The 24,965-nt window shown below is 46.8% G+C and overlaps 1 protein-coding gene across 1 annotated transcript; it reads right to left on the bottom strand.

Annotated features, from left to right (window-relative positions):
- Positions 1–427: 427 nt before the first annotated feature.
- kcnab1b (potassium voltage-gated channel subfamily A regulatory beta subunit 1b) lies at positions 428–24,960 on the bottom strand. The gene is made up of 15 exons (XM_084707997.1): positions 24,444–24,960; positions 23,091–23,664; positions 15,445–15,488; positions 14,230–14,267; positions 12,627–12,706; positions 12,106–12,150; positions 10,480–10,524; positions 9,450–9,493; positions 7,106–7,192; positions 2,933–3,018; positions 2,539–2,659; positions 2,318–2,412; positions 2,067–2,187; positions 1,640–1,728; positions 428–1,407 (listed from the first exon to the last, which is right to left on the bottom strand). Exons 2-15 carry the CDS (start codon positions 23,303–23,305, stop codon positions 1,318–1,320), a joined length of 1,200 nt encoding a protein of 399 aa, XP_084564123.1. The 5' UTR covers positions 23,306–23,664; positions 24,444–24,960; the 3' UTR covers positions 428–1,317.
- Positions 24,961–24,965: the final 5 nt, after the last annotated feature.

Below are 24,965 nucleotides of genomic sequence, written 5' to 3'. Positions count from 1 at the left end.
GCAATATTTTTTTGCCAAAAGAAATCGTGGCAGAAAAAGCTAAACATTTGGATCAGAAATAATTTGAGGTGAAAAAATTGGAGCTGAAAATGTAGAGCCCAAAAGAGTTTAGGGAAAATAAATGGAGCCAAAATATTTCAACCCCAAAAATCTGGAACTGAATACATGTTTTTTGGAATATGAAAATCATTTTTTGGGGGATATGATTTTACCATTCTAATTTGAGCAGCCTGAATTTCTGAACCTTGAACTTTTAATCATATTTGTTTTAAAACATTTAAATAAATTCATATTTCAATTACATTTCAATATTAAGTATTGAATGCCTTATTAAATTCAAACATTGTCACTAATTTGCTTCCATACATAAACACATAATAACGTTTCCAGCAACTACCAAGTTTTCATTGAAAACTCACAGGCTACAGACACTCACACTGGATATTTATTTATATATGTACAAATCAACAACAACAATAAAATACATTTAGGAGCCTCTGGGCACAGCTTATCTTCAATTGTTTACTTGCTTAATGCATACACAAGGGTAAACCATGACTGCATTCTTTCAATCAAAAATATGGTATTGTAATACATTTCACTGCTCAATATACAAGCTACTGCAGTTGCACATACAATGAAAATAGTCAGTGTAACAGTCCATTTATAGTTGTTTTGAAATATCCTCCAATCCAACTTTGCTCTGTTGGTATTTTAGCAATATGAGATTGATGACAATAAAAATGAAACAGGATTCCATTACTTTGCAGGGGAACATGGTTTTGTACATTTCTGTTTTCTAGACGTCTTTTTTAAATGTAATAATGTGTTAATCACTAATTTATGAAGTTTAATGTAGAGATGTGTCTTGCCCACCAATCAAAAGTCCCTCCCTCATGGACATAGTTCTTGGCTTTGACAAGATCACCGCATTGATAGGGCATCCACATTCATTATAGATGCATTCATTGTGAAGCATTAGAATGTAGCCTGAGGGGTGGAACTCATTTGAATTGACCATACAGCCTTTGGACATTAGGACATGATAGTTTTATGTAATGACTTGCCTCTTAGCGTCCTAGGTTGAATAAACTGGGTTTAGCTGTAATTGTGGCATAGCTGTAACATGCGTGCTTTGTTAAGGAGGTCAGATATCACAACATTGGAGTACTGGTTGACCTCGGTAAGGACAGGAGAACATATACGCACACACATACGCGCACACACACACACACACAAGGTCGGGCACACATTTTGAGGTGCTATGGCTGAGAGAGTCTCCAGCTTCTTGGGTTCCAGTTCTCTGTGTGTGTTCTCTTAGTGGGGGTAGTCCTTCTTACTACGAGGTTGGTTTCCCAGTATGTGATCAACTTCTGTAGCAATGTTTGCTGTCATTTTTGGAATGACCTGCAGTCCATGCAAACAAGAAAACACACACAAATAACACTTAAATGTTGCACATTGTTAAAGGGTAAATCAACTATTGTAATCAATTTGGAAAATTATATTGTTTGGCCGATGTCCCTGCTTTTTAATACATTTTCTCTGCACCAGATATTTTCTTAATAAGTAAAACAGCAACCAAAGATAACCTAAAACACGTTTCAGAAGGTATATTTAGCCAAGCTGTGTTCCTTGCCTGTATGGCTCCAAGGTTCTCTGTTAATTGTGTGGGGTTGGAAGTTCCCAACAACACTGAACTTACTCCTTCATTCCTCAGACACCAAGCTACAAAGAGGGAGAGAGAAAGAAGGAGAGAGCATGAAAGAACATTAAAAGCGTTTAAAGAGGGTCTCATCTCTAAGCTGTAAAATGGATTAGCTGAAGGTTAAGGTGAAGTTAACAGATAAGGGTTTGTCTGGAGCATTCAAAGAGGAAGTGATTAAGGAGATTGGTGCTGATGAGCTGTCCTCCCTCTGTCTGCCTGTAGACTACATTAAAGTCATGGAAAATCCACCAAGGACTAAGGATGGTAGTTTTTCTGCACAACAAGAGCATTTAGTTTTACAACTTTTTGAGAGTTTTTTGTACACCGCTACAGATGACAGGAGGCCATCCCTTCATACCTATGGCCAGCTGTGGCAGGGTACAGCTCAGCTTCTCAGCGATGTGAGCCAGCTCCTTCAGCTTAGCCTGCTGTTTCCTTCCATCTTCACTCACTATCTTCTCCTTGAGCCACTGGTAGGGCTAGGACAAGAAAAAGACGGAAGAGAGGGGGGAACAAACTAAAATATGAAGCAAATACGAGATACATAAGCGGTTGACAGCACAGTTCGTAATAACAACACGTCACCTGAACACCAGATGTACTCAGTACCTTCATGGAGGCCCTGGAGGTTTCAGGGACACCGTTCTCATATTTCCCAGTGATGATTCCACAGGCAAGAGGAGACCAAGAGACCACCCCCACACCTGCAAAAACATACACGGCAATCAGTATCAGGCTGGCTTCCAAATATGTACCCGACTCTTTGTCAGACGAGAAAGACTCTAAATCATTTGGCTTTCGCATGAACGGTCAGGACAGATGCCACCTGCCTATCTTGTGGTAGAGTTCAGGCAGCTGGGTCTCCACCTTGTCCCTCTGGAAGAAGTGGTACTCTGCTTGTTCACACACCGGAGGGATCAGGTTGAACTGCCTCGCCACAGAATAGGCCTCCTGAGGGACCGAGTGATGAGAAGAGAGAGGGATTTGGGGGCGGTCGAACACAGAGGTAACATGTTGAAAGTGACGGGTGAATGCACTCTCCAGTTCATGTCAAGCTTCAAGATACCTTGGCATTCTTAGACTGCGCCTGAACTTTACTGACTTCATTCGCTTTTTTTTTCCTTCTAAAGTTTTGACCCGTTAAACAGCCTACTGTTTTGCTCACTGAGGAAATTCTGCTTCAGCTAGTTTGATGCGTTATGAAACCATGCTGTTCCCACCTACCATGATCTCCATAGCAGACCACCGTGAAGTTCCCCAGTACATGGACATTCCCTGGTTGATCGCATGGGTCATTGCCCTCACGATCTCTGCAGAGAGATAGAACCAACACACTTACACATCATTCTCCACAGAAAACCAATGCATGACAAAAGAGAGCCGTAGAGTAAAGAGATCACCATCGCCAACAATACCAGAGGAGAGCTGTTTTGTCCGTTTGTCAGGCAATAGATGGCTCAGTGCTGTGTGCAAATCCTAGAGAGGGGGTTATAGTGAGGTCAGACTTGTAGGGCCAGGTTTTAGACAGTGGAGGGTGCCAGCTTCCCTCATTATCCAAACACAGTTGCCTTTCACGGACATTACCTCAAAGACACACATGGAGCTTAACAAGACAATCACATTTTTTTCCAGCCATGGACGGTGAAATTAGATTTCCAACTTGATTGAAAACGGCACTCTATTTCTGTTTTGAGGTCAGGTTGACACATCAAGTAGATTCATAACAATGTACATTCAGTTCTACTCAGATTGGAATATAACTGCCAAAGAAGTCTCAGCAAAAAGACAACAGTTGGAACCCATTAAAGACAGCCTCGGGGCAAACGGCTAAAAGGAAAACGTTTAAAACAAACTAGACCAGGCAAAAAAAACGGAGAGAGTGAACATCCTCTTTCGATTGATTTGAGTTGAACCATTATAGCTTCATAGCAGATAAGGCAGAGCTAGTATTAATGTGACTGAATACTGCAGGGAGAAGAGAGTGAATGCACCGAGTAAAAAAGGGTGACTGTGGAAGTGGCATCTTGCTATGGTTATTATCACAGTAGTAACAGTTGAGGGGGGCTGAAGTCAGCCGTGGAGGACCTTTGTAGCCTGTGTTTGTGCTTGAGGCTAGCAGCAGGCTAGTTCAGGTGATGGAGGAGGAGACCCTTAGAGAGCAGTTCCAATAGGAGACTGAAATAACTCAAGTACTGGGGAAAACAACGTCTTAACAAGGGGTATAACCAACCAGGAGGAGACCAAAACCAATTAATCTCTAAATGGGATTCTCAGGGAGACGAGAGTACGATTCTCAGCTTCGTATTGCACACAGATGAAGTGTTTGTTAACTGCGGAATGAAAAACGGGAGAAATAGAAAAGCAGGGAGCCATGAACCTACAGTGTGTGATTAAAAAAATCCTCGTATCTTTTCCCCAGTCTTTTCGCTCTCTGAGCCAAAACATAGCCGAGCGAACAAGTGTGTGTGGGTGAGGCAGGTGGGAGGTAGAGAGGAGAGAATGTCAGGGAAGAACAACAGTACATCTGTTCTGAGAAAGAGGGTGGGAGGGAAGGAAAGGGGGAGGGAAGAAGGGTAGAGAAGGATGACAAGCCAGGGATCTTGAAACAAACACTGCTGATCAGAATGTGCGTACTTGTAAATTTACCTGGGCTAAGCTGGTGACACACAATGGGTTATTACTGCAATGTCTATGATAAAATCAGAAACACAGCAAATAGAATACAACAAAAAAACCTTGCACTCCACAATGGTCTCAATAGTGGATACTTTCAGCTTTCCCCAGGCACCAATCGTACATGACATATTTTTTTAAGATTGTGAGAGAGAGAGAGAGAGAGAGAGAGAGAGAGAGAGAGAGAGAGAATAGGCCAAGCCACTTCACCTGCCTTTGCAACCAAAACTACATCAAATGCACACATACATATACACATACACATGCATGCACACACACACAACAACAATCCGTGGGCTGCTACTTTTCATTTAACTCTTGTTTTCTTCCACACTTCCAAGCCTTATTCATTAAAGCATTTTTCTAACATATGTTCCCTCCTCTCACTCCCACTCCTCATCTCCCTAGCTCTCTGTTGGGATGAGGCTCCCAGTGAGGGCAGGCAGAGAAGGTGGTGTAGGCAGGAGCTAACAGGACAATGGGAGTCTGTAAACAAGCATCAGATGGTTGTGAAGGAACAGTCTCTGCTCACTGTGACAGCTATGCTTTTTTTATAGAAGAGAGGGAAATAGGGAGCTGGATATAGCAGTTGTTTGAGGATATGATATAATTTTTATTTATTCTTCCTCTGTCAGCGGCTGTATGCCTCCATCTAGCTCCTCTCCTTCCAGCTTGGTTAGTTTTCTGACTCAGAGACTCTATTGTCTCCCAGGGATTTATTAAACATTGCAAGCTTTATCAAAGAAACTAGAATCCTGAAGCCGGATCGTGGGAGTGTACTTCTGATCGACAACTGCAGTTTGCCATGCTCCAGTCAGCTCTTTGTGGATGCTTTCAGTATGTGTATCACTAAGATGTTCCTATTGGCAACATGTCAGGTCTGTCCGGAAGCCAGCTGCCCTCTAACCCTCAAGTCAAACACAATCCGTAATTGACAGCCCCACTGGAAACAACCACAGAGCCACAGCATCAGTCGGGGAATGCTGTCTGTCCCTGGTCGCTCCCTTGTCTCAGCGACCGGGGGGAAAGAACAGAAAGAGGGGAGAGAGCACGAGAGAGGGGGGCGAGAGGCCTGGGAGAGGGGGAGAGAGCCAGAGAGAGGGGGGCGAGAGGCCTGGGAGAGGGGTGAGAGAGCACGAGAGAGGGGGGGCGAGAACCCCAGAGAGGGGGTGCGAGAGCCCCAGAGAGCGGGGTGAGAGGATAATGGGAACAAAACCAGACTTTTACCCGTGACATCACCCCACGTTCCCAGAAGGAGACACGGGTCGTCTCCCACACACGCTCGGAAGCCGTTAAAGTAGCAAACTGAAAATGCGAGTAAGCGTTGATCGTTTGTAAACTCGGTACGCATTCTGTAAATAAATAGGAAAGTATTTTCTCACATCCTGTGTAAACAATAGACATTTTACAGGCCAAAATGATCATCTACGTCAACAAGCTATAATTAATTGTTCCATGGTACTTTACATTCATAGCACTTTTCTTCCTCCGAACACCCACTTTATTCTTTGTTTGTTGGTATGTGTGTAGGTGTGAGTATGTGTGTCAAAAAAAAGAAATCACTGCGTGATAAATAACAGTAATTTGAACTCACCCTTTTTTTGCGGTGGGAGAGTGTGTGGGTGTGATGTGAAGCTGAGTTTAATCCTGAGTGTCTCATTGGTCAATCGACTTGTGTATGCATGGGCTCTCAAGCTCTCTACCTCTGGTTATAGAGAGTGACCTTCAGAATGATGAATCAGACAGTGACCTTGTACTGTAATGGTGAATGGACATGAATGCAAAATACTCTATCACTGTGGAAGGCTGTACACACCTCTTTCTTTCTCTTTTTTTCTTTCTTTCTTTCTTTCTCTCTTTCTATCCATCTATCCATCTATCCATCTAGCCATCCATCCATCCATCCATCCATCCATTCCAGAGTCTCAATGGATCTGTCAGTCTCAATATCAGTACATGGTAGAAGTCTCTCTGTCTGTTTATCTATCAGAAGTCACAGTGTTGTGGGAGGGGCCCATCTCCAGACAGAGGCAGCCCATCATCCGTGTGTACTCATGGCTGCGAGGCTAACTGTTTGCCATTGACCAGCAGTGGTGCTGACAGGCTGAGTCTATGCATGGTAAGTATGACAGATTGGCTTCCCATTGGCTCAATTGGGGTTCAGCGAGAGGCATGGCTCGAGCTGAGAGAGTTTGTCCGGGGCCTGGTTTTGGAATATGAACCACACCCAGAAAGGGACAGAGACGAAAGACAAAGACGGACATAGAGAGAGGGGGTAGAGGGGGGGGGGGTCAGGAGTGTGAAGGTGTGATCTGTGATAAGCAAGGAAAACAAGGGATGCAGAGAGAAGGGTTATAGGAACAGTGAACAGATCCTCAGGTTGATAGTGAGTAAAAGGAAGAGAAGAGGTAGAGAGATTGCAGAGAAGGAGGGGGAAAGAGAGAGAGAGAGCACAGTAGGGTCTGTCTATCCACTGAGACCAACCCAAAAATACACCAGCTACCCCGAGGGGGCAGATAATCCTGTTTCAGTAGAACAGGGAGGGGTATGTGGGGGCACAACATACACGACACGCGCATGCACACCCACCCACCCACCCACCCGCACACTCAGGCACGCACATGCACGGATCACAGAGAGAGACAGGGCAACAGAACCAGAGACACAATGCTGTGTGTCTGGTTCCAGCTCCCAGCTCCCAGCTCCCAGTCCCTGTACACTCACCCTCCATGGGAGTGTTTGTGTCGGGCCTGTTGGCAAAGACCACGTCCACATACTCCAGCTGCATTCTCTGGAGGGAGCCTCTCAGACCTAAGGGGAAACAGAGGGAGAGGGCAATGAAAAGGGAGACCGAGAGAAACGGAGAGCAAGGACGAAAGACTGAGGAAGAGGCGAGAAGGAGGATAGGCTGCGACGGGTTGGAAGGAAACGCCCGCTACAGGAAAGGAAGACGCCAGACAGCAACAACTGCTGGGTGAAGAAAGGGATGGATGAGCAGGGAGCTTTAGAGTTTTCACTCTCTCCTTTTTCTCTCTCTCTCTCTCTCTCTCTCTCTCTCTCTCTCTCTCTCTCTCTCTCTCTCTCTCTCTTTCTCTCTTTTAGTCCATTTTTGGGCTTTACTCTGGGAATCCTGAGGGAAGTGAGACAGGGGGAAGCAGAGAGGAGAGGGGGACGAGAGAGAAAGATGAATGAAGTATTGTCTGACAGATCAGGCCCATTCACAGACAGAGGATTCCACAGACAAATGAAAGGAGAGGAGAGGGATGTAGCCCAGGAGAAGGAGAGGTGGGAGGAGAAAAATACGCTCTTGCCTCTTGAGTGTATCTTTAAACAGTGTATGTTCTGTATCTGTGTGTGTGTGTGTGTGTGTATATTCTGTATGTGTGTGAGAGATTAGTGTCATAGTCATCAGAGCAAATCCACAGAGGGCGTAGTGCTCTCCCCATCACCATTCAAATGTCTTAATCCCTGCACTGTCATCAGAAGGGCAATAATCCCAGAAACACCCATTACACGCACCCTAATCTCAGTCTGCACATCCATGACTTGCAGTTTTCACAGATTTCACAGCTCTGACTTTCTTTCTGGAAAGCATAGGTAAACAAAGATGTACTGTGAGAGGAAGTCTTTAAACTGTGGGGGCAATATGCAGATTTCTTTTCATGGATAACCCTACACACAGATTGCTTTCAGCACTGTCTGCAATGTTACCTGATCATATACTTGTGTCAGGTTTTTCCTCCTAGTAAATAACCCATAAACTGCTCCATTTCTACATTCAGCCTGGCTGCTATTCTACCATTGGAGTCTCTTAACCACTGGACACAATGGACATTATCCTGCAGTAAGACTCAATAAGAAATAATGCCAGCAGGAGTTTTTCTCGCCCAGTTTGTTTGGCCATCCATCAGGCCTGCAGTGACATCCGCTACACCAGCGGTGACAGGGAGGAGGGTTTCCCCACACAGTCATCTATCCTCTGGACAGAGCAGCTGGGCTATAGCTAATGGTCTGTGCAATCTCTCTCTCTCTCTCTCTCTCTCTCTCTCTCTCTCTCTCTCTCTCTCTCTCTCTCTCTCTCTCTCTCTCTCTCTCCGTGTCGCTTTCTCTCTCTTTACCTTGCCTACCCTCACCAGCACATTCACAAAACTCAAACTCCAATTCAAACACACCACTTTCTCTCTCTCACCCACTCCTCTCTCTCTTTCTCTCTCTCAATGTTTTTTTTACTTGGTTCCTCTTTCTCTCTCTTTTTTTTTTTTTGGGCGACAAACCATCTGTCGCTCTTTACTTTGGGGAGTCTGATGTGAATGTTAATAACAGTGTGGAAGAGCTGAGTCACCGCTAGAAGTGCACCACCGCTTTCTGGACAGGACCGCCAGGCACCAAGACACCAGGGGAGGGGAGGGGTGGGGAGAGGAGGGCTGGGGAGAGGAGGACTGGGGAGAGGAGGGCTGGGGAGAGGAGTGTTGGGGAGAGGAGGGCTGGGGAGAGGAGGCCTGGGGAGAGGAGGGCTGGGGAGAGGAGGGCTGGGGAGAGGAGGGCTGGGGAGAGGAGGGCTGGGGAGAGGAGTGTTGGGGAGAGGAGGCCTGGGGAGAGGAGGGGTGGGGAGAGGAGGGGTGGGGAGAGGAGTGTTGGGGAGGAAAGGAGAGTATAGTAGAGCAAAGGAGGTGAAGGGAGGGATGGAAAGAGGAGGGGTGGTGAAGGGAGGAGAGAGGAGGGGAGAGGAGGGGACGAAAAGGAAGCGAGGGGAGGGATGGGGAGTGAAGGAGAGGGAAGAGAGGATTCAATGCGTTTTGTGGGTGCTATCATGTCACCCATGGTGGTTGGAGACAAGCAAAACAAATAGACAAGCTGAACGTCAGCCAGTGTTGGGGCCTGAGGGTAGATCGGTACAGGTGTTTCAGAGGGGAGGTCCAGCTCAGCTGAAAGCTTGGAGAAAAAAAATCAATCAGGAGAGAGAAGAGAGGGAGTGAGATGAAAGATGGGGATTATGGCCGAGTACTAGGGCAAGGAGTAATGGGGTGGTGTGGAGGACAAGATGAAGGAGAGGAAATCCACACCCTACCCTCAATGATGTGTTTCCTGTTGAGCCCTCTCTCTGTCTCGGCTCTGAAAGAGAGGAGGAATAGACGTGTGAGCACACACACACATATTCACACACACACACTCGTACATACACACACAGATTCACACACACACAAACACATCAGAATACTTCGTGCAAGCCTCTCACAAGCTACAAATCAATAACTCTTCAACATATTCATGTATGTTTTTCAAGGACAAAACAACCTTGCAAAAGTGTCTTCCTGTCTGTCTGTCCACAGATGTCTGTTGATCTATCAGACCTACACATACACACCCACACTTACACACACACACACACACACAAATGCAGTTTCTACATCTTATAGTCATTCATACTGGCTCAGAGGAGACTGTCCAATTAACATACCAGTGCAAAATTTGAAATCAAGAGGGTTATCATCTCCACCAGCTGTATGTGTGTGTATCTCAATGTGTCTGTATTTATCATGCGTTTCTATTATGTGTGCGTGTGTACATGTCTGCAAACTGGCAGATAGCTTCTCCGGTCCTCAAACTGCTTGCTAGACGGTTATTTAGTCAGCGTCTCCGCTCTCCAAAGAGCTGGCTTTCTACTCCTCTGTCGCAGCCAGCTCTCCTGGGCGGGACTCTGCACCACACTCCCGTCCTGACCCAACAATGATCCCAGTCCCCACCGGCTGAGAGGGGAACCACAACTGTCTCAGTCAGCCTCCTCGAGAGCTGAGCAGCATATTAGAGGTCTGATGTACTTGCTTGTTTAACTTCCCCCGTGGCTCCGTACAGCCGTGGGGAGATGAAGGCAGTGTGACTAACGCACACCAGGAGCTCTTTAGGCTGTCAACAAGACTGCAGACTAGGCAGTCCGAGCATTTGAACAATTCTCTCCTCACACGTCGCTTTCCTGTTGCCAATGGGACTTTCTGGCGTTGACGTGTAGGGAGGCAGTTTGGATCCAATTTCATGGCCCTGGGCTGGGCGACAGTGTGGAAGAGGAGGCTTCCTGGTGTGGTGCTGAGGCAGGTACTTACTTTCCTCCCCAGTAGAGCTTGGTGGTGATGACCAGACTGGATCTCCTGAAGAAACACACACAGACCGCAAGGTCAGAGACACAGACAGAGACAGAGAAGGACAGACAGACAGACAGAGGGAGAAAAGGACAGACAGAGGGAGGGAGGGAGGGAGGGAGGGAGGGAGGGCAGACAGACAGACAGACAGACAGACAGACAGACAGACAGACAGACAGACAGACAGACAGACAGACAGACAGACAGACAGACAGACAGACAGACAGACAGACAGACAGTGGGAGAGGACAGACAGACAGGACAGACAGACAGCGAGATTGTCAGCGAGGCAGAGACAGACGGTGAGAGACAGACATGGAGGCCAAAAGATCAGTCAGAAGTCTGGAGGATAACAGACAGCATTATGTACAGTAGCAGACTCGTTCACACTCCAGAAATCAAAACATGGAGGATGTTTCTGAACTTGAGACACATCCGCTGCGGATCCAATCACATCAAGGATGAATAATTAACCTCCACATTTACAGAGGAGTCATGGCTAACATGAGGAGAGAGAAGGGATTTTCCGATGGGAATTTCACAGAGGTGTAGCGCAGCATAAAAGTATGAGATCAATAATTGCCTGAGCCGGGGCCGCCTACAGACTGGGCCGCCTACAGACTGAGGCCGCCTACAGACTGGGCCGCCTACAGACTGGGCCGCCTACAGACTGAGGCCGCCTACAGACTGAGGCCGCCTACAGACTGGGCCGCCTACAGACTGAGGCCGCCTACAGACTGAGGCCGCCTACAGACTGGGCCGCCTACAGACTGAGGCCGCCTACAGACTGGGCCGCCTACAGACTGGGCCTCCTACAGACTGAGGCCGCCTACAGACTGGGCCGCCTACAGACTGAGGCCGCCTACAGACTGAGGCCGCCTACAGACTGGGCCGCCTACAGACTGGGCCGCCTACAGACTGAGGCCGCCTACAGACTGGGCCGCCTACAGACTGAGGCCGCCTACAGACTGGGCCGCCTACAGACTGAGGCCGCCTACAGACTGAGGCCGCCTACAGACTGGGCCGCCTACAGACTGAGGCCGCCTACAGACTGAGGCCGCCTACAGACTGGGCCGCCTACAGACTGAGGCCGCCTACAGACTGAGGCCGCCTACAGACTGGGCCGCCTACAGACTGAGGCCACCTACAGACTGGGCCGCCTACAGACTGAGGCCGCCTACAGACTGAGGCCGCCTACAGACTGGGCCGCTTCTGAGCCTCTGCGTGGCTGCGGTCAGAAAAGCTTCTCTAAACTTTTCAGTGATTGCCATGGTTACAGCATGGTATAGTGATAGCGAGATGGAGGATTGGCTTCTTCAGCGATGGAGCTGCGATAAACTGAGATTTCCTGGGGATAATTTGAATCTCCTCTCAGGCAAAGATCGTCATTGCAACCCACCCTAAAGATGGATGCTGGATCCACCATCTCTTTTTCTTTCTTCCTTTCTTTCTTTCTTTCTTTCTCTCTCTCTCTCTCTCTCTCTCTCTCTCTCTCTCTCTCTCTCTCTCTCTCTCTCTCTCTCTCTCTCTCTCTCTCTCTCTCTCTCTCTCACACACACACACACACACACACAAGATTATACATTATACCTCCAGCACTTCTTCTTGATGATGTTTCCCAGGATTATCTCCGCTCTGTAACAGAGCAAGGAGATTTACTTTCATGCCATCGCCACAGTGTGTGTATGTGTGTGTCTTTTTGTGTGTGTGTGTCTTTGTGTCTTTGTGTGTGTGTGTGTCTCTTTGTGTGTGTGTGTGCCTTATCTCCCACACATCTGTACCACTAATCTCAGATGAAAATCCTTAAGAAAGTAGCAGAAGATAAAGGCAGCAGTCTGCCATATCATGTTAGTAAGAGCCTCTGTCTTAACCTTGACATTGACATCAGGTCTTAATCTGATTAACTTTGAGCCGGGCTGGCAAAGAAGAGACATGTTTCCAAGACAAACTTTTCTTTTGGACTGAAATCAGAGGCACATTGTTGAGCTTGTGGGCTTGTGAGTCCTGTTACTGTCTGCTTGTTCAGGAGCTGGGCCAGGGCTGGATCAGGAGGGTTTGGACATGAAGCCAGAAACAGCCCTGATGCAGGCTGGATCTGAGGTGTCACTCACTTCCCCCCAGAGTAGACCTCCGCCGTGTCGAAGAGGTTCACCCCGTTCTCATAGGCAATCGTCATCAGCTGCTCCGCCACCTGTGAGACAGAGACATGAGGGGGAGGGCTGACTGGATATCAGGCTGGCTGACTGGATATCTGACTGGCTGACTGGATAGCTGGCTGGTTGACTGGATAGCTGGCTGGATAGCTGGATGGCTGACTGGATATCTGACTGGCTGGATAGCTGACTGGATATCTGGCTGGCTGGATAGCTGACTGGATATCTGGCTGGCTGACTGGATATCAGGCTGGCTGACTGGATATCTGACTGGCTGACTGGATAGCTGGCTGGTTGACTGGATAGCTGGCTGGCTGACTGGATAGCTGGCTGGATAGCTGACTGGATATCAGGCTGGCTGACTGGATATCTGACTGGCTGACTGGATATCTGACTGGCTGACTGGATAGCTGGCTGGTTGACGGGATAGCTGGCTGGATAGCTGGATGGCTGACTGGATATCTGACTGGCTGGATAGCTGACTGGATATCTGGCTGGCTGGATAGCTGACTGGATATCTGGCTGGCTGACTGGATATCAGGCTGGCTGACTGGATATCTGACTGGCTGGATATCTGACTGGATATCTGGCTGGCTGACTGGATATCTGATTGGCTGGATATCTCACTGGATATCTGGCTGGCTGACTGGATATCTGATTGGCTGGATAGCTGACTGGATATCTGGCTGGCTGACTGGATATCTGGCTGGCTGACTGCCTGGTACTACCTGTTATAGATTCTGACAACAGACAAGAATACCACAAACAGCAGTCAAATAATCAACTTGGACCAGAATCTATCCTGATTTACAATCTCAGTGTTATAACATCTGACAGCAGATGATGAGGTTTGCAGTTTCAAACCCCACCCCTGTGCATCGCTTTAGATAAAAGTGTGTGCTGCGTAAACACATCACTGGTAAATGACTATGATGAGCAAGAGCATTATTCTCTTGGGCGTTTGTGTGTCTTTTTCTAGTCATGTTCTGCCCAGCACCCAGAACAGACAGGGCTGTACTCCTCCCAGGCAGGCTGAGAGACTGACAGCATGGGAACATCCCTCCCTAACAGGCTCTGACAGGAAGGAGACCGGCCTGATATGACTAGTGGGAAGTGCCTGGGAGGCAGAGCTCCCTTGGTAGACGGCTGAGATAGAGTCAGAACATGTTCTCATTCCTCAAAGGTTCCAACAGGAAGTTGGGGACACAGAGATCACGGAGATCAAGGGTTCAGATGCCAGCATGAATCATGTGCTTTTGCAGTATCTGCCGCTCAGGGCCAGCCCAAGCCTTTATGGGGCCTTAAGAAAAATTGATTTGGAGGCCCCTCGGCGTCGCTTATCAATGCCGATTAAAAAAAAGAAAGAATATATATACATTTTAAATACGTTAAACTGTAATTTCATTTGCTCTTGGGGCCCTCTGGTAGCCACAGGGGCCCTAAGCAGCCGCTTAGTTCGCTTATGCCATGGGCCGGCCCTGCTTCAAGGGACGATGTACTGTTTACAGTGAATTGTTTATGTGTGTTACATACTAAGAAGGAAACATGCAGTATGTCCTACCTCATCTGATATTTGCCCACCGAAAGTCACCCAAGTGCCTGTGGAGAAGAACACAAAGTCAGCTACGTGGAACAGATGGGGTGGAAAATGCTGAAAATACTCTTTTTCATTCTAGGCCCCAAGACTAGGAGCAGAGTTAACCACGCTTGAGTGGTCGCTGCGACATTTCCCCACTTACTTCTCTTTATCTTTTCATATGTAATGAGTTGGGAGGTGAGAGGGACCGCCAAAGAGACGGGCTGACCGACCCTCATATGTGACACTCATCATCACCTTCTATCCCTGCAAGTGGAACCCTCTTCAGCCCTTCGCCCTGTGCTGAAATGTTCCCGCCCTCAAGACTGTACTTACCCATGGTGCACCGCGACAAAATAACCCCGAGGCAGATTTGTGTCTCTCGCTCTATCGCTCTTCCCTTCTATCGCACTCTCCCGCGCTCCCTCTCTCTTTTCAGTTTGTATGTACATGTTTGTGTGTGTGTGTGTGTGACTCATGAGAATGACTGTGGGTCTCTTTGTGTTGTGGCCAACCACAGTCCCTCTGTCCCTGTCATAACCACCTAGCATCACCAGATATAATGAAGGGACCAAACATAGCCTTCCCTGGTCTCTCCCAGGCCGCGGTACATGAGCTGGGCTATGTTTATTTTCTTGACCCTCAGTTACCCTACAGTTCCACAGTGGCTGCAGATCAGCTTTTCTTCAAGGGCCCTGCACACAATCATGTATTCATGAGCCATGTTAAAAAAAAAAAGTATTTACTACGAGTGTCCCAGTGTTTTAGCAGAATGTTCCCCCATATGTTTCCTGACATACAGTAAGTGTAAAAATCCCATATCCACTATCAGGGCTGTTCACTGACCCATAATGATATGAGGTTGTGGTAAACGAGGGCGATAAGGCTGCTTGTGCTATGGCAATGACAATTTAGGTTTGTACTCAATATGAACTCATCGAGGATGAAACAGGCTGTAAACAGCTGTGCACTGTCCTGATCCTCCACTTCCTCGAAGTCGATGGAGTCAAGGGAGAGGATGTTACGGTGAGAACGCTGCAGCATGAAGTCATTTTTAAAAATTCTTTACTCGCAACTCCTCCACACGCTCGCTCTCATAGACACACCTATCAGGGCACCTGGAGCGAATCATTGGGCCCAGCCGAGATGCACATGGATGCTAATGAAATCATCAGCGGTTTGCTAATTAAATGTACTCACCCAGCCCCAAACAGGAGACACGCAGGCCTGATTTCCCCAGGTTCCTATGGAGAGAAATCGCAAGTAATATGTAAATGACTAATGCTGGGTACACACCACAAGACAATGATGAATATTTACGATTCGCGAACATACAAAATCCTGATGTGTGGGGGGAACCCCGAGGACAAACACCACACACTATAGGAGCAAAACGGTTCAATCTTGGATTTTTTGGTCCTCATGTTTGTGATCTCTCACATTTTGAACATGTTAAAAGATTAAAAAAATATTTGTGCATGCACACATGCCTCACATGCCATCCCAGCTGGTGTCAGTGTAGAATTTAATAAGGTGAATAAAATGGCTCTTGAAGAAACATGCAGCATGTGTTGTCCTGAAAGTAATGCTTGAAGCAGAACAAGTAATAAAATAGGCTGACCTCCCACCTCCAAATCAACAGTCATCTCAATGTGTAATGTTGAATACTGCTGGGTATGTTGTCTTTTTTATGCATTCGTGAATCAGAGTTCATAGCTGACTGTAAAATTGCAGTTCATGTAGCTAATCTATCAATATAGCCTGTGCCTGGCGATTCTGGGGGAGGTCTGACAAGATACAGCCCTTTGAGGACACTAAACTTTACTTCAAGGACAGAATGTTTTCACTTTTGTAAACTTTGTTTCACCCACTCTCTCATTCACCTTCAGACTTGAACCCAACAAACCCGCATACCAGCAAGACTCCACATTCACATAATGGATATGAAATTGTTTCATTTTCATTGTCTGCTTCATAAAAAATTGATTTGTCTAGGCGTCTGTGGTGTCCATTATCATAAACATTGACTGCTGTTTCATTACTGTAGATGCAATCATCTCATTTTGCAACTTTATTTATTTATTTTCTGCTCTAACTCTTAACTTCCTCCAAGCTGCGGTAAGACGAATAGACAGCATAGTCCATTACCTCACGAGTTTTCAACTCAAGCAAAACATTTGCGTGACGCTGTGTCGCGAAAGTTTATCAATGTTAACATGTCAGTCAATGACGTTTAAGAAGAAATGGAGGGAAAGAGCATGGTTGCCGTCTGTGGGCATCTTCTATACTACCCCCCTTCCCCCCAAGACGCGCGATATGCACCTGTCTCTACCAAAAATGACTGACCATTGGACAGTCTCTTGCTCGCTCTTAATACAAAATCCTCGATTTCCGGGAGATTGTATAGCATTTGTAGGCGTCAGGGCCGCAAATGCTATTCGGGAAATGCGGGAGACTGCCGGAACTACCGGGAGACTTGGGATGTGTGCCTCCAACACAACTGCACCACAAATGGCATCAATAACAACAGCATCAACTCCAAGATGAGCTGAAACTCCCTGAGACTGAAGAGACAACATTCATCTGCGGCTCTCGGTGCCGACATCCGTTCACCACCACTAATGACCTCATAAAGAACTGCAGCCCCCTTGAGCAGCTAAACAGATCGCTAATGATTGTGGCGAAGTGAGACCGATGCAACTTGATCCAAACCCCATTTCGCACAGACACAGTGGCAAAGACGTCAGTTACAGGCTACGCACGTAATCACTCTCTGGAGCAATCCGAAGATGGAATGCACTGTAAATATCACAAACATTTTGCCCAATTAACAGCCCAAGGATCCACCCATTCACACTCAAAACCGTACAGTGACAAGCCCAGGGTTTGGTCGGACAGTGGCCCCCTCCCATCTGGCAGGCAGGCAGGGTGATGAGACAGTCACAACTGTGCAGGATTGGACAGGAGGGAGATATCATGAGCTCCTGTGTTGAATTATGGATTCAGACTGGAGCTCTGATCTCGAGACATCTTTCTGGGTTACATGTCTGAAAATGTGTCTGTGCGTTTGGTGTGTGTGTGTGTGGGGGGGGGGGGGGGGGGGGAGGGGGCTCTCTGTCAGTCTATTTCACAGTCCATCTCTCTTTCTCTGTCTTTTTCTATCTAATCCGTTTTGGTATGAGTGATCAGTGACCTTCCATGAACCCTAACCTCCTTCCTTACCAGAACAAACTCACAACTGACCCGTCCTCCCCTCGCCTCTTCCCTCCTCTGTTTGACTGGGTGTGTCTGGACCTCTTACAGACCCTTTCAGGAAGGGTGTCTCTCGTTCGTGAGCCAGTGAGTCTGAAGAGACGGAGGCTGGAGAGAAGCTGTATGCAGCATCACTGCCAGGGCCAAATGGATTACAGCAACATGGGGATTCCTAAGATCAGGACCTCCATCTAGTCCTGGTGGAGGTCCAGGAAAAGGCTGGAGACACAGAGCGTCCCTCAGCTCTAATCTAAAACACTGTTGGAACCTTAGATCTGCCATGATCTGTATCTGTACTGACTATATGCACTCTATTTATGTCGTTTTGGATGAAAGCATCTGTTAAATTACTCAACTTTAAGTGGAAACATGTTCATGTGGAAGAAGGGGAGGATTGTGAAAGCAGACACAAGGAGGAGGGAAGATCTGACCCTGGGAGTGGTTACGGGACATGAAATATAAACGTTTTTTTGTTGTTGCAACAGACAAATCAAATCTAGATGATGGCGTGTAAACAGGGATGTAGTAAAACATTATTTCTCTTTCATGGACCATGCCCAAGGAAGCCTCGGGGTGAAATGACAAATGAGTCAGTTGAAGCCACCCCCTCACCCCAGCTTGTCACCACTTGTAAGCTTCCTCGGTTGTCGTGTCTCTGAGTTATTTTTAGCATGGGTCTCCCACTATCTTCAGTAAGCAAAATAGCTCATCAGATAGACATAGAGTTCACGCTCACAGAACTGAAACTATAATGACAAACATTGTTTACTTCTGTTGTTGTGCCCAAACTATTAACGACTGTGGTCTCAGCGTCAGAGCAATCGTTCATAGTCCTTACACTGTTTCCAGCTTTCAGTAGAAGGAATGACAGCCTTGTTGCTGGGTACTGGTCCCAACAGAAACCTCTCTAACTGGGCATTCACCTATCAATTTATGAAGGACAGGAAAAGAGAGGGTGAATTTGAATAGAGCTGTGATATGCATTTTGAGTGAGAAAGAGAGAGACTTTGAGGAAAACTGTGGAGATAAGGATTCCCAAAGAGAAGGCAGAGATGCAGTGGAAGACAAAGCCTGCAAACCTGCCCTTGACTGTGGTCACTGCAGGACGCGGACGAGAAAAGTGAGGGAAGGGAAGTCAGGAGGTCAGGAGAAAGAGAGAGAGAAGGGGAAAGAGAGAGAGAGAGATTGAGAGCAAATGATAAGTGCACAGTACAGAAACAGAGGGTGGGGTAGAGAGAGCGGGTGTAGAGTGAGAGAGAGAGAGAGAGAGAGAGAGAGAGAGAGAGAGAGAGAGAGAGAGAGAGAGAGAGAGAGAGAGAGAGAGAGAGAGAGAGAGAGAGAGAGGAGAGAGTGAACAGAAACAGTATAATACAGAGCTGTGAGAGTGAAGAGAAAGTCTCAACACCAAGTCTGATCAGATCAAACAGTCTCCACAAATAAAGTATTCTGATTGACACAGAATAGAACATGTGAAATGACAGCTGTATCCCCGAAAGGACTTAGTTTGTGTGTGTGTGTGTGTGTGTGTGTGTGTGATAGAGTGAAAGAAAGAAGAAAAGTGCCTCCTGCTTTCTACATACTTAAAGTCCCAATTAATCAGAGACAGTGGCCCCAGTGTCCTGAACCAGGATGTTGGGAGCTGTGAGGAGGCCATGAGATGCTACTTTCTGCTCCCAGCAACAGCTGACGTCTCTTCGATGGGGAAACATGTCAAATGCACAAGGAAATTGCATCTGTTTCCATGTTTATCAGTCCCTTGATTTTCAAAAAGGTACTGATGCCACATCCGACTCGGTCTGTAATATTGAAATGTACGAGATAGCAGGAGGGATTGCCAGGAGGAACTGGAGTGAAACATGCATTACTGGAGTTAAGCTTCGGGGTTGGAGAACACTGCGGTTGTGTTTATGAGAGCTGTTGTACTGTGTGCAGCTCAGGGGATGCAGGGGCGGGCAATTTGGTTTGTCTGTGTTTTGGGCCAAGGCTGGAGCTGAGTTCTGCATTGCCGACGCCCCGAAGAGTGGAAGAACACTCTTATTGGATCTATTCATCACTGTGCTGCTATTTAGCAGTCTAGGTCATACGTGGAGAGTGGAGAATGCTAAGAGAGCTATTTCATTGAGGGGGAGATGTTTTTGATGTGTAATTGAAATAGTGGAAAGTAAAAATAAATCTGTGTCCTGGATGCACACACACACACACACACACACACACACACGCATACACACCAAACACGTACACCAAACACACACACAAACACACACTGGCATCCTGGCGTAGAATGAATCATAGCTTACTAGGGCAGAAAAGACTGTGCAAGCAGAATATCTAACGGTAGGGAAGACAGTCTCATCCAGGTGGGCTTCTGTTTGACATTCATCTATGACTAAACAGTCTTGTGGATGAGGCCTGGATGCAATTACACTAAAATCCTTAAGCCTTGTACAATGCTTACCCAAAGTATTACCATCAAATGAGCACAATTTTCGCAGTTACAGTGTTACAGTGAGAGAGATCAGATGACATCATAATAGACAGAGAGAGAGGGTTTGGGGGTGGTTTGAGCTGAGGGTGGGTATGGTGTCATTACTCAATAGTTGAATAAAAGCCAGTGGCTAAAGTCTAGTCGAGGAGGCCTGCTGTCGTACTGAGAGTCTTGATTATGGATCAAACCCAGTGGGGTCGGAGGGTCATCCACGAGAGGACAATAATGTAATGGGTTGCTCTGGGGCGGGACGTGTTAGACCAGAGGAATTAACTCCTCGGTTACCCCTGAACGTTTGTTGAAATATAATTAGGTTATTTGTCAAATGGGACTTTCTTAATGAATCCGTATGGGGAGAAGTGTATGAACATGTTGAGAGATTAGCTCTCTCGATTTTTCACACACTCTTGCGCTCTCTCTTTATTTATTGTCTCTCTCTTGGTTTGTCATAGTCTCTCTCTCTCTCCCTTTTTCTGACACCTTCTCCATTTATTGACACATCATGCAGTCACATAAACAGAGATTGTGAACTTACAGTAACACAAATACACACACGCACGCATGCACACTCCCTCATATGCGCACAAACACATACAGAGCACACTGCAGATCAGTGATAGGCCACTGTCCAAGAAGGCAGAAGGGATAGTAACATCTGCAGTGCAGCACAAAGAACTGGAGTGGAACTCCAAGGAAATCGCCAAGACAACTGCATTCAACCTTGCTAATGCAGTGTGGAAAGTGTAGTTTAAGACCTGAAGGGCACGAGTTCCACACTCAGAAAATGATACAGTCTCAGTAACTCACAACTGATAATAATACTGATACTAATAACACAGCTAGGTGTAAATGTGCGTAAATTATATGATTATGGTTTCAGTATTTTTTAGGTGAGAAATTATAATGGGATAGCAGTTCCTCTTTTTATGAAGCTGCTGACAGGAATATAGCTGAGACTGTCACTGATGGTGACAGCCTGAGAATTTCTCATTGAAATAAACACATTTCATGTATCCACGACAACTGTGAGAGGATCTACTGCCTGTTTCATTACTTTCACCCTCTTTACAGGTTAGGCTTTACAGGCTGACTCACTTAGACATTGTAGACAGACTATCAGGGCAACACACATACACACACGCACACACACCACACACAATTTCATAAAGCACAAGGACTTCCAAGAATAACAGATATGAATAATAATTTACTATTTTAAAACTCAGATTTGGCTGTAGAGTTATCTCTTTTTCCTTTCCAGAAAAAGAGATTCTATCTCATCTTTTATTTCTGAAGACACGTGAGGTTCATGCAATGAAAACAGCTGTGAGGGACTTGCAGGGAGACAGACACAGGGGTGGGGGTGGGTGGCAGAATGAGAGCCAAAAAGTGAGAAGCACAGAAATAACCCTCTACAGTGTCTGCAGAAAGTACAGAGAGAGTTGGAGACTCTCTGCCTTGTCATATTTACAGTGGAGATTTAGAGAGGTTTTGATAGGGCTTGACTTTAATTCCCTTAAACACAATCTGGGTTGATGGATGAGAGCTAATCTTACAGTAAACACAGGCTCTGACACTGCCAGGAAGTCTATGGACTGGATGGCACCAGAGTCCAGACCTACAGGACATTTGGACACAGCAGCTTTCTCAACTAAATCATACCTTCTGCCACAGTACATGGTTGGATCATACCAGTTAAAACCAGCTCAGATGGCTTCCTATGGAGAACAGATGAACTGAGATGGACCATTACGATGTTGTTATGGAAACTGAAGAAGATTCCAGAACAAGCAGATTGTTGAAACATTTCTCAACACACTCCGCTCACATTCCCACAGTTGCTTCCATTTTGCGAGCCATCCCTCGACCCCTACCCCTCTCTCTCTCTCTCTCTCTCTCTCTCTCTCTCTCTCTCTCTCTCTCTCTCTCTCTCTCTCTCTCTCTCTCTCTCTCTCTCTCTCTCTCTCTCTCTCTCTCTCTCTCTCTCTCTCTCTATCCTTCTCTTTTTGTCTTCTCTATTCCCATCTCATGGCTTTCTGTCCATTTCCAACTCCACCCCCCTCTCTTTATACCTCTCTGCATCCCTCTCTCTCCATCCTTCTATTTTTGCCATCTCTCTATATCCTTCTCATGGCCTTCTGTTCATTTCCAACTCCATCGCTCTCTCTCCAACCCCTCCTCTCTCTCTCTCTCTCTCCAACCCCTCCTCTCTCTCTCTCTCTCTCTCTCTCTCTCTCTCTCTCTCTTTCCATCCCTCTCTGCTGTGGCACACAACATGGGGATGATGTCATCCACTTCAAACACTGACCAGAGAGGTTCTTGCTTGTGTTTCATTCAGCATATTTGGGTTGCGAGTCCACTCATGTCTACAAGCATGGTAGGCCTTTGTGGATAATTACAGATGCATGGCTATAGCCCTGTCAGTGCCACAGTGACTCATGCATGCAGTGGCTACTGTTGAACACCTTCATTAGACCTCAGCACTCTGGGTGGTTACTGGAAGAATAAATAGCCGCAGACCAACGACGTGCAGGGAGATCCACAGACCATGATGGAGGCTGTGGCACACAGGAACCCCCAGAAGGTTCCACAGTCCTGTGCAATCTGATCAACTACAACCCTCGAATACACCATGTACTGTAGCTCATTACTGTGAGAACTAGCAGCGTTTAACGGGATTGATGCGTTTTGAATAAAGGGATAAGCTGTCTCTCAGGCCACACACATGAAATATTACAATTTGAAATGAATTGGTTTGATCTCATTGATATTTCTGATATCCATGAATACAATATGTACACTATTGCATCCTTTGTTGGATTTGTATTATTTTTTGTCACATCAAATACTGCGTATGAAAAGAAGTATACTTATTTTTATAGTGAATCAATCATCCCAGAATATCCAGCACATTCTAATAACTGATTTACCGACATTCAAGTAATGTATTTAAATATTTCTGTATTCCAATGTATTTCCAATAATTGTTTTAAATATAATTTATATTCAAATGTGTTTATAAATTCCATTGTAACATGTTTAATCTGTTTAAATGGCCATTTAATGTAGGTCCCTTTCAACAGGAAGCCTGTCCTAGTCGGTTACATACCGGTACTTCATGCCGGTGAGTTTGGCGGTGGACTCCTTCAGGTTGTGGTGGTAACGGTGCGTGAAGGAGCCCAGGCTGCGGGCGATCAGAGCCACGGTGCGGAAGCGTGCCCGCGCCTGGCTGGTCGTGTTGGGGCTGGTGGCGTTCTGCTTGCTGTGCTCGCCATTCCTGGGCGCCTTCAGGCCGTGGTCCGTGCATGCGAAGGACACCTGCATGATGGCCCGCTGCTGGAGTCAGAATGGAGACGTCCTCGGGTGAGGCCGTGGAAGTCCGGGGGCGTCAAGAGCCTGTTTGCCTCCTCTGCCTCGAGCTTCAGCTGTCGTCAGACCGGGTTGAAGGAGGAGTTGTGGGGAACTGGTCTTGCGAGAATGACAGAGTCTTCTCCACCGGCCCGCTTCAGTCCCGGGACAGTCAGAGACAGGAGAGTGAAACAGCACATCCACTGTTGGCTGCCCTCGGGCCTTGTCGTTTAGGGAGTAGAGACAGGTGACGAATGTCCGACGGTGGTTCAGACCGTGTTGAGTTGGTGTGTGACAGTGTCAGCTGCTATAGTCGGGTGCTCCTTCAATTCCACCTGAGTGAGGGAGTGTGAGAGAGGGAGGCAGACTGAGGCGTGGGTTGACAGGAGGTCCATAATGGTTAGCTCAGAGTGCCCTCTCAGTCTCTCCACATGGAGCGGAGGGGATCAGAAACAAATGTGTGTGTGTGAGAGGGAGGGAATGTGTGTTCGGTTTGGATGTGTGAGTGTTTGTGAACAAAATGAAGAGTGAGAGTATATTTGTCTGAATGGTGTGTTGAGAGTGTGTTTTGTATTTGCATGAGAGAAAGAGAGAGACAGAGAGGATTGTGTGACTGAAAAAGAGAGCATGTTTGTGTATTCGTGTGTTTGTGTGTTTATGTGATGTGGGATGTGCGAGATGTGAGAGTTTAGAGGCATTACAGTGATCATAAGAAATCTCTCTTTCGTCCACTCTCCTCTTCAATCTCTCCCCCTCTCTCTACTTCTCTCTACTACTTCCATTGATACTAGCAGACTTGGAGGTGTATGTATGTGTGTGTGTCTAACAGATGCTAAGCCCTCCTGGAACAGGAAGAGCGATACTGCACCACACACACACACACACGCTAAAACACATTGACGCACAGATGCAGACCTAAAGACACACTCTGGCATGAGTGCTGAATGCTCACAGAAACACACACTCTTAAATGCACTGCACAATTGCACAGTCATTTCCCACTATCTCTCTCTCACGCATACACACACACACACACACACACACATACCTCTGACTCATTGACCCACACATGCACACACACCCCACGCACACTAACATTGCAATGCAATCTTACCAACAGCAAGATATCCACTCCGCCTGAAGTCAAGAGAAGCAATGAGGGCACAGAGATAAATGATTGTGTCCTGAAATGTAAAAGAGGTGACAAGTAGGTCTATGCAGAGACCTGGAGCCCCATAGTGATCTTCTTCCCAGCAGAACCAGCAGTTCAGCAGAGAGCTGCTTTCCCGTCTATAAGTCCTTCAGACAGAGTGGAGCAGGACAGTCTCTGGTAAGCAGCTCTATAGGGAACCACAGCAACAACGACTCGATTGATAAAGAGACCCTGAAATGACAACGGACAAGCGGAGAGGAGGCTGAGGGAGAAATAGGATGCATGATCCCTCGCTCCGAGAAAGAGAGGACAGGAGCACAAAGAGAGTGGGAGCGAGGAGGAACGCGTGGTGAGCGAGAGCGTTAGTGTGGTGTGAGAGAGAGGGAGAGAGAGAGAGAGAGAGAGAGAGAGAGAGAGAGAGAGAGAGAGAGAGAGAGAGAGAGAGAGGAAGCAAGAGAGAGAGAGGCTACATACAAGTCACTT

The sequence above is a fragment of the Hypomesus nipponensis genome, chromosome 10 (assembly GCF_054491055.1).
Source record: "Hypomesus nipponensis isolate SF chromosome 10, ASM5449105v1, whole genome shotgun sequence".
Taxonomy (NCBI): domain Eukaryota; kingdom Metazoa; phylum Chordata; class Actinopteri; order Osmeriformes; family Osmeridae; genus Hypomesus; species Hypomesus nipponensis.
Note: the sequence above shows the minus strand (reverse complement) of the source record. Positions and strands in the feature narration are given on the sequence as shown.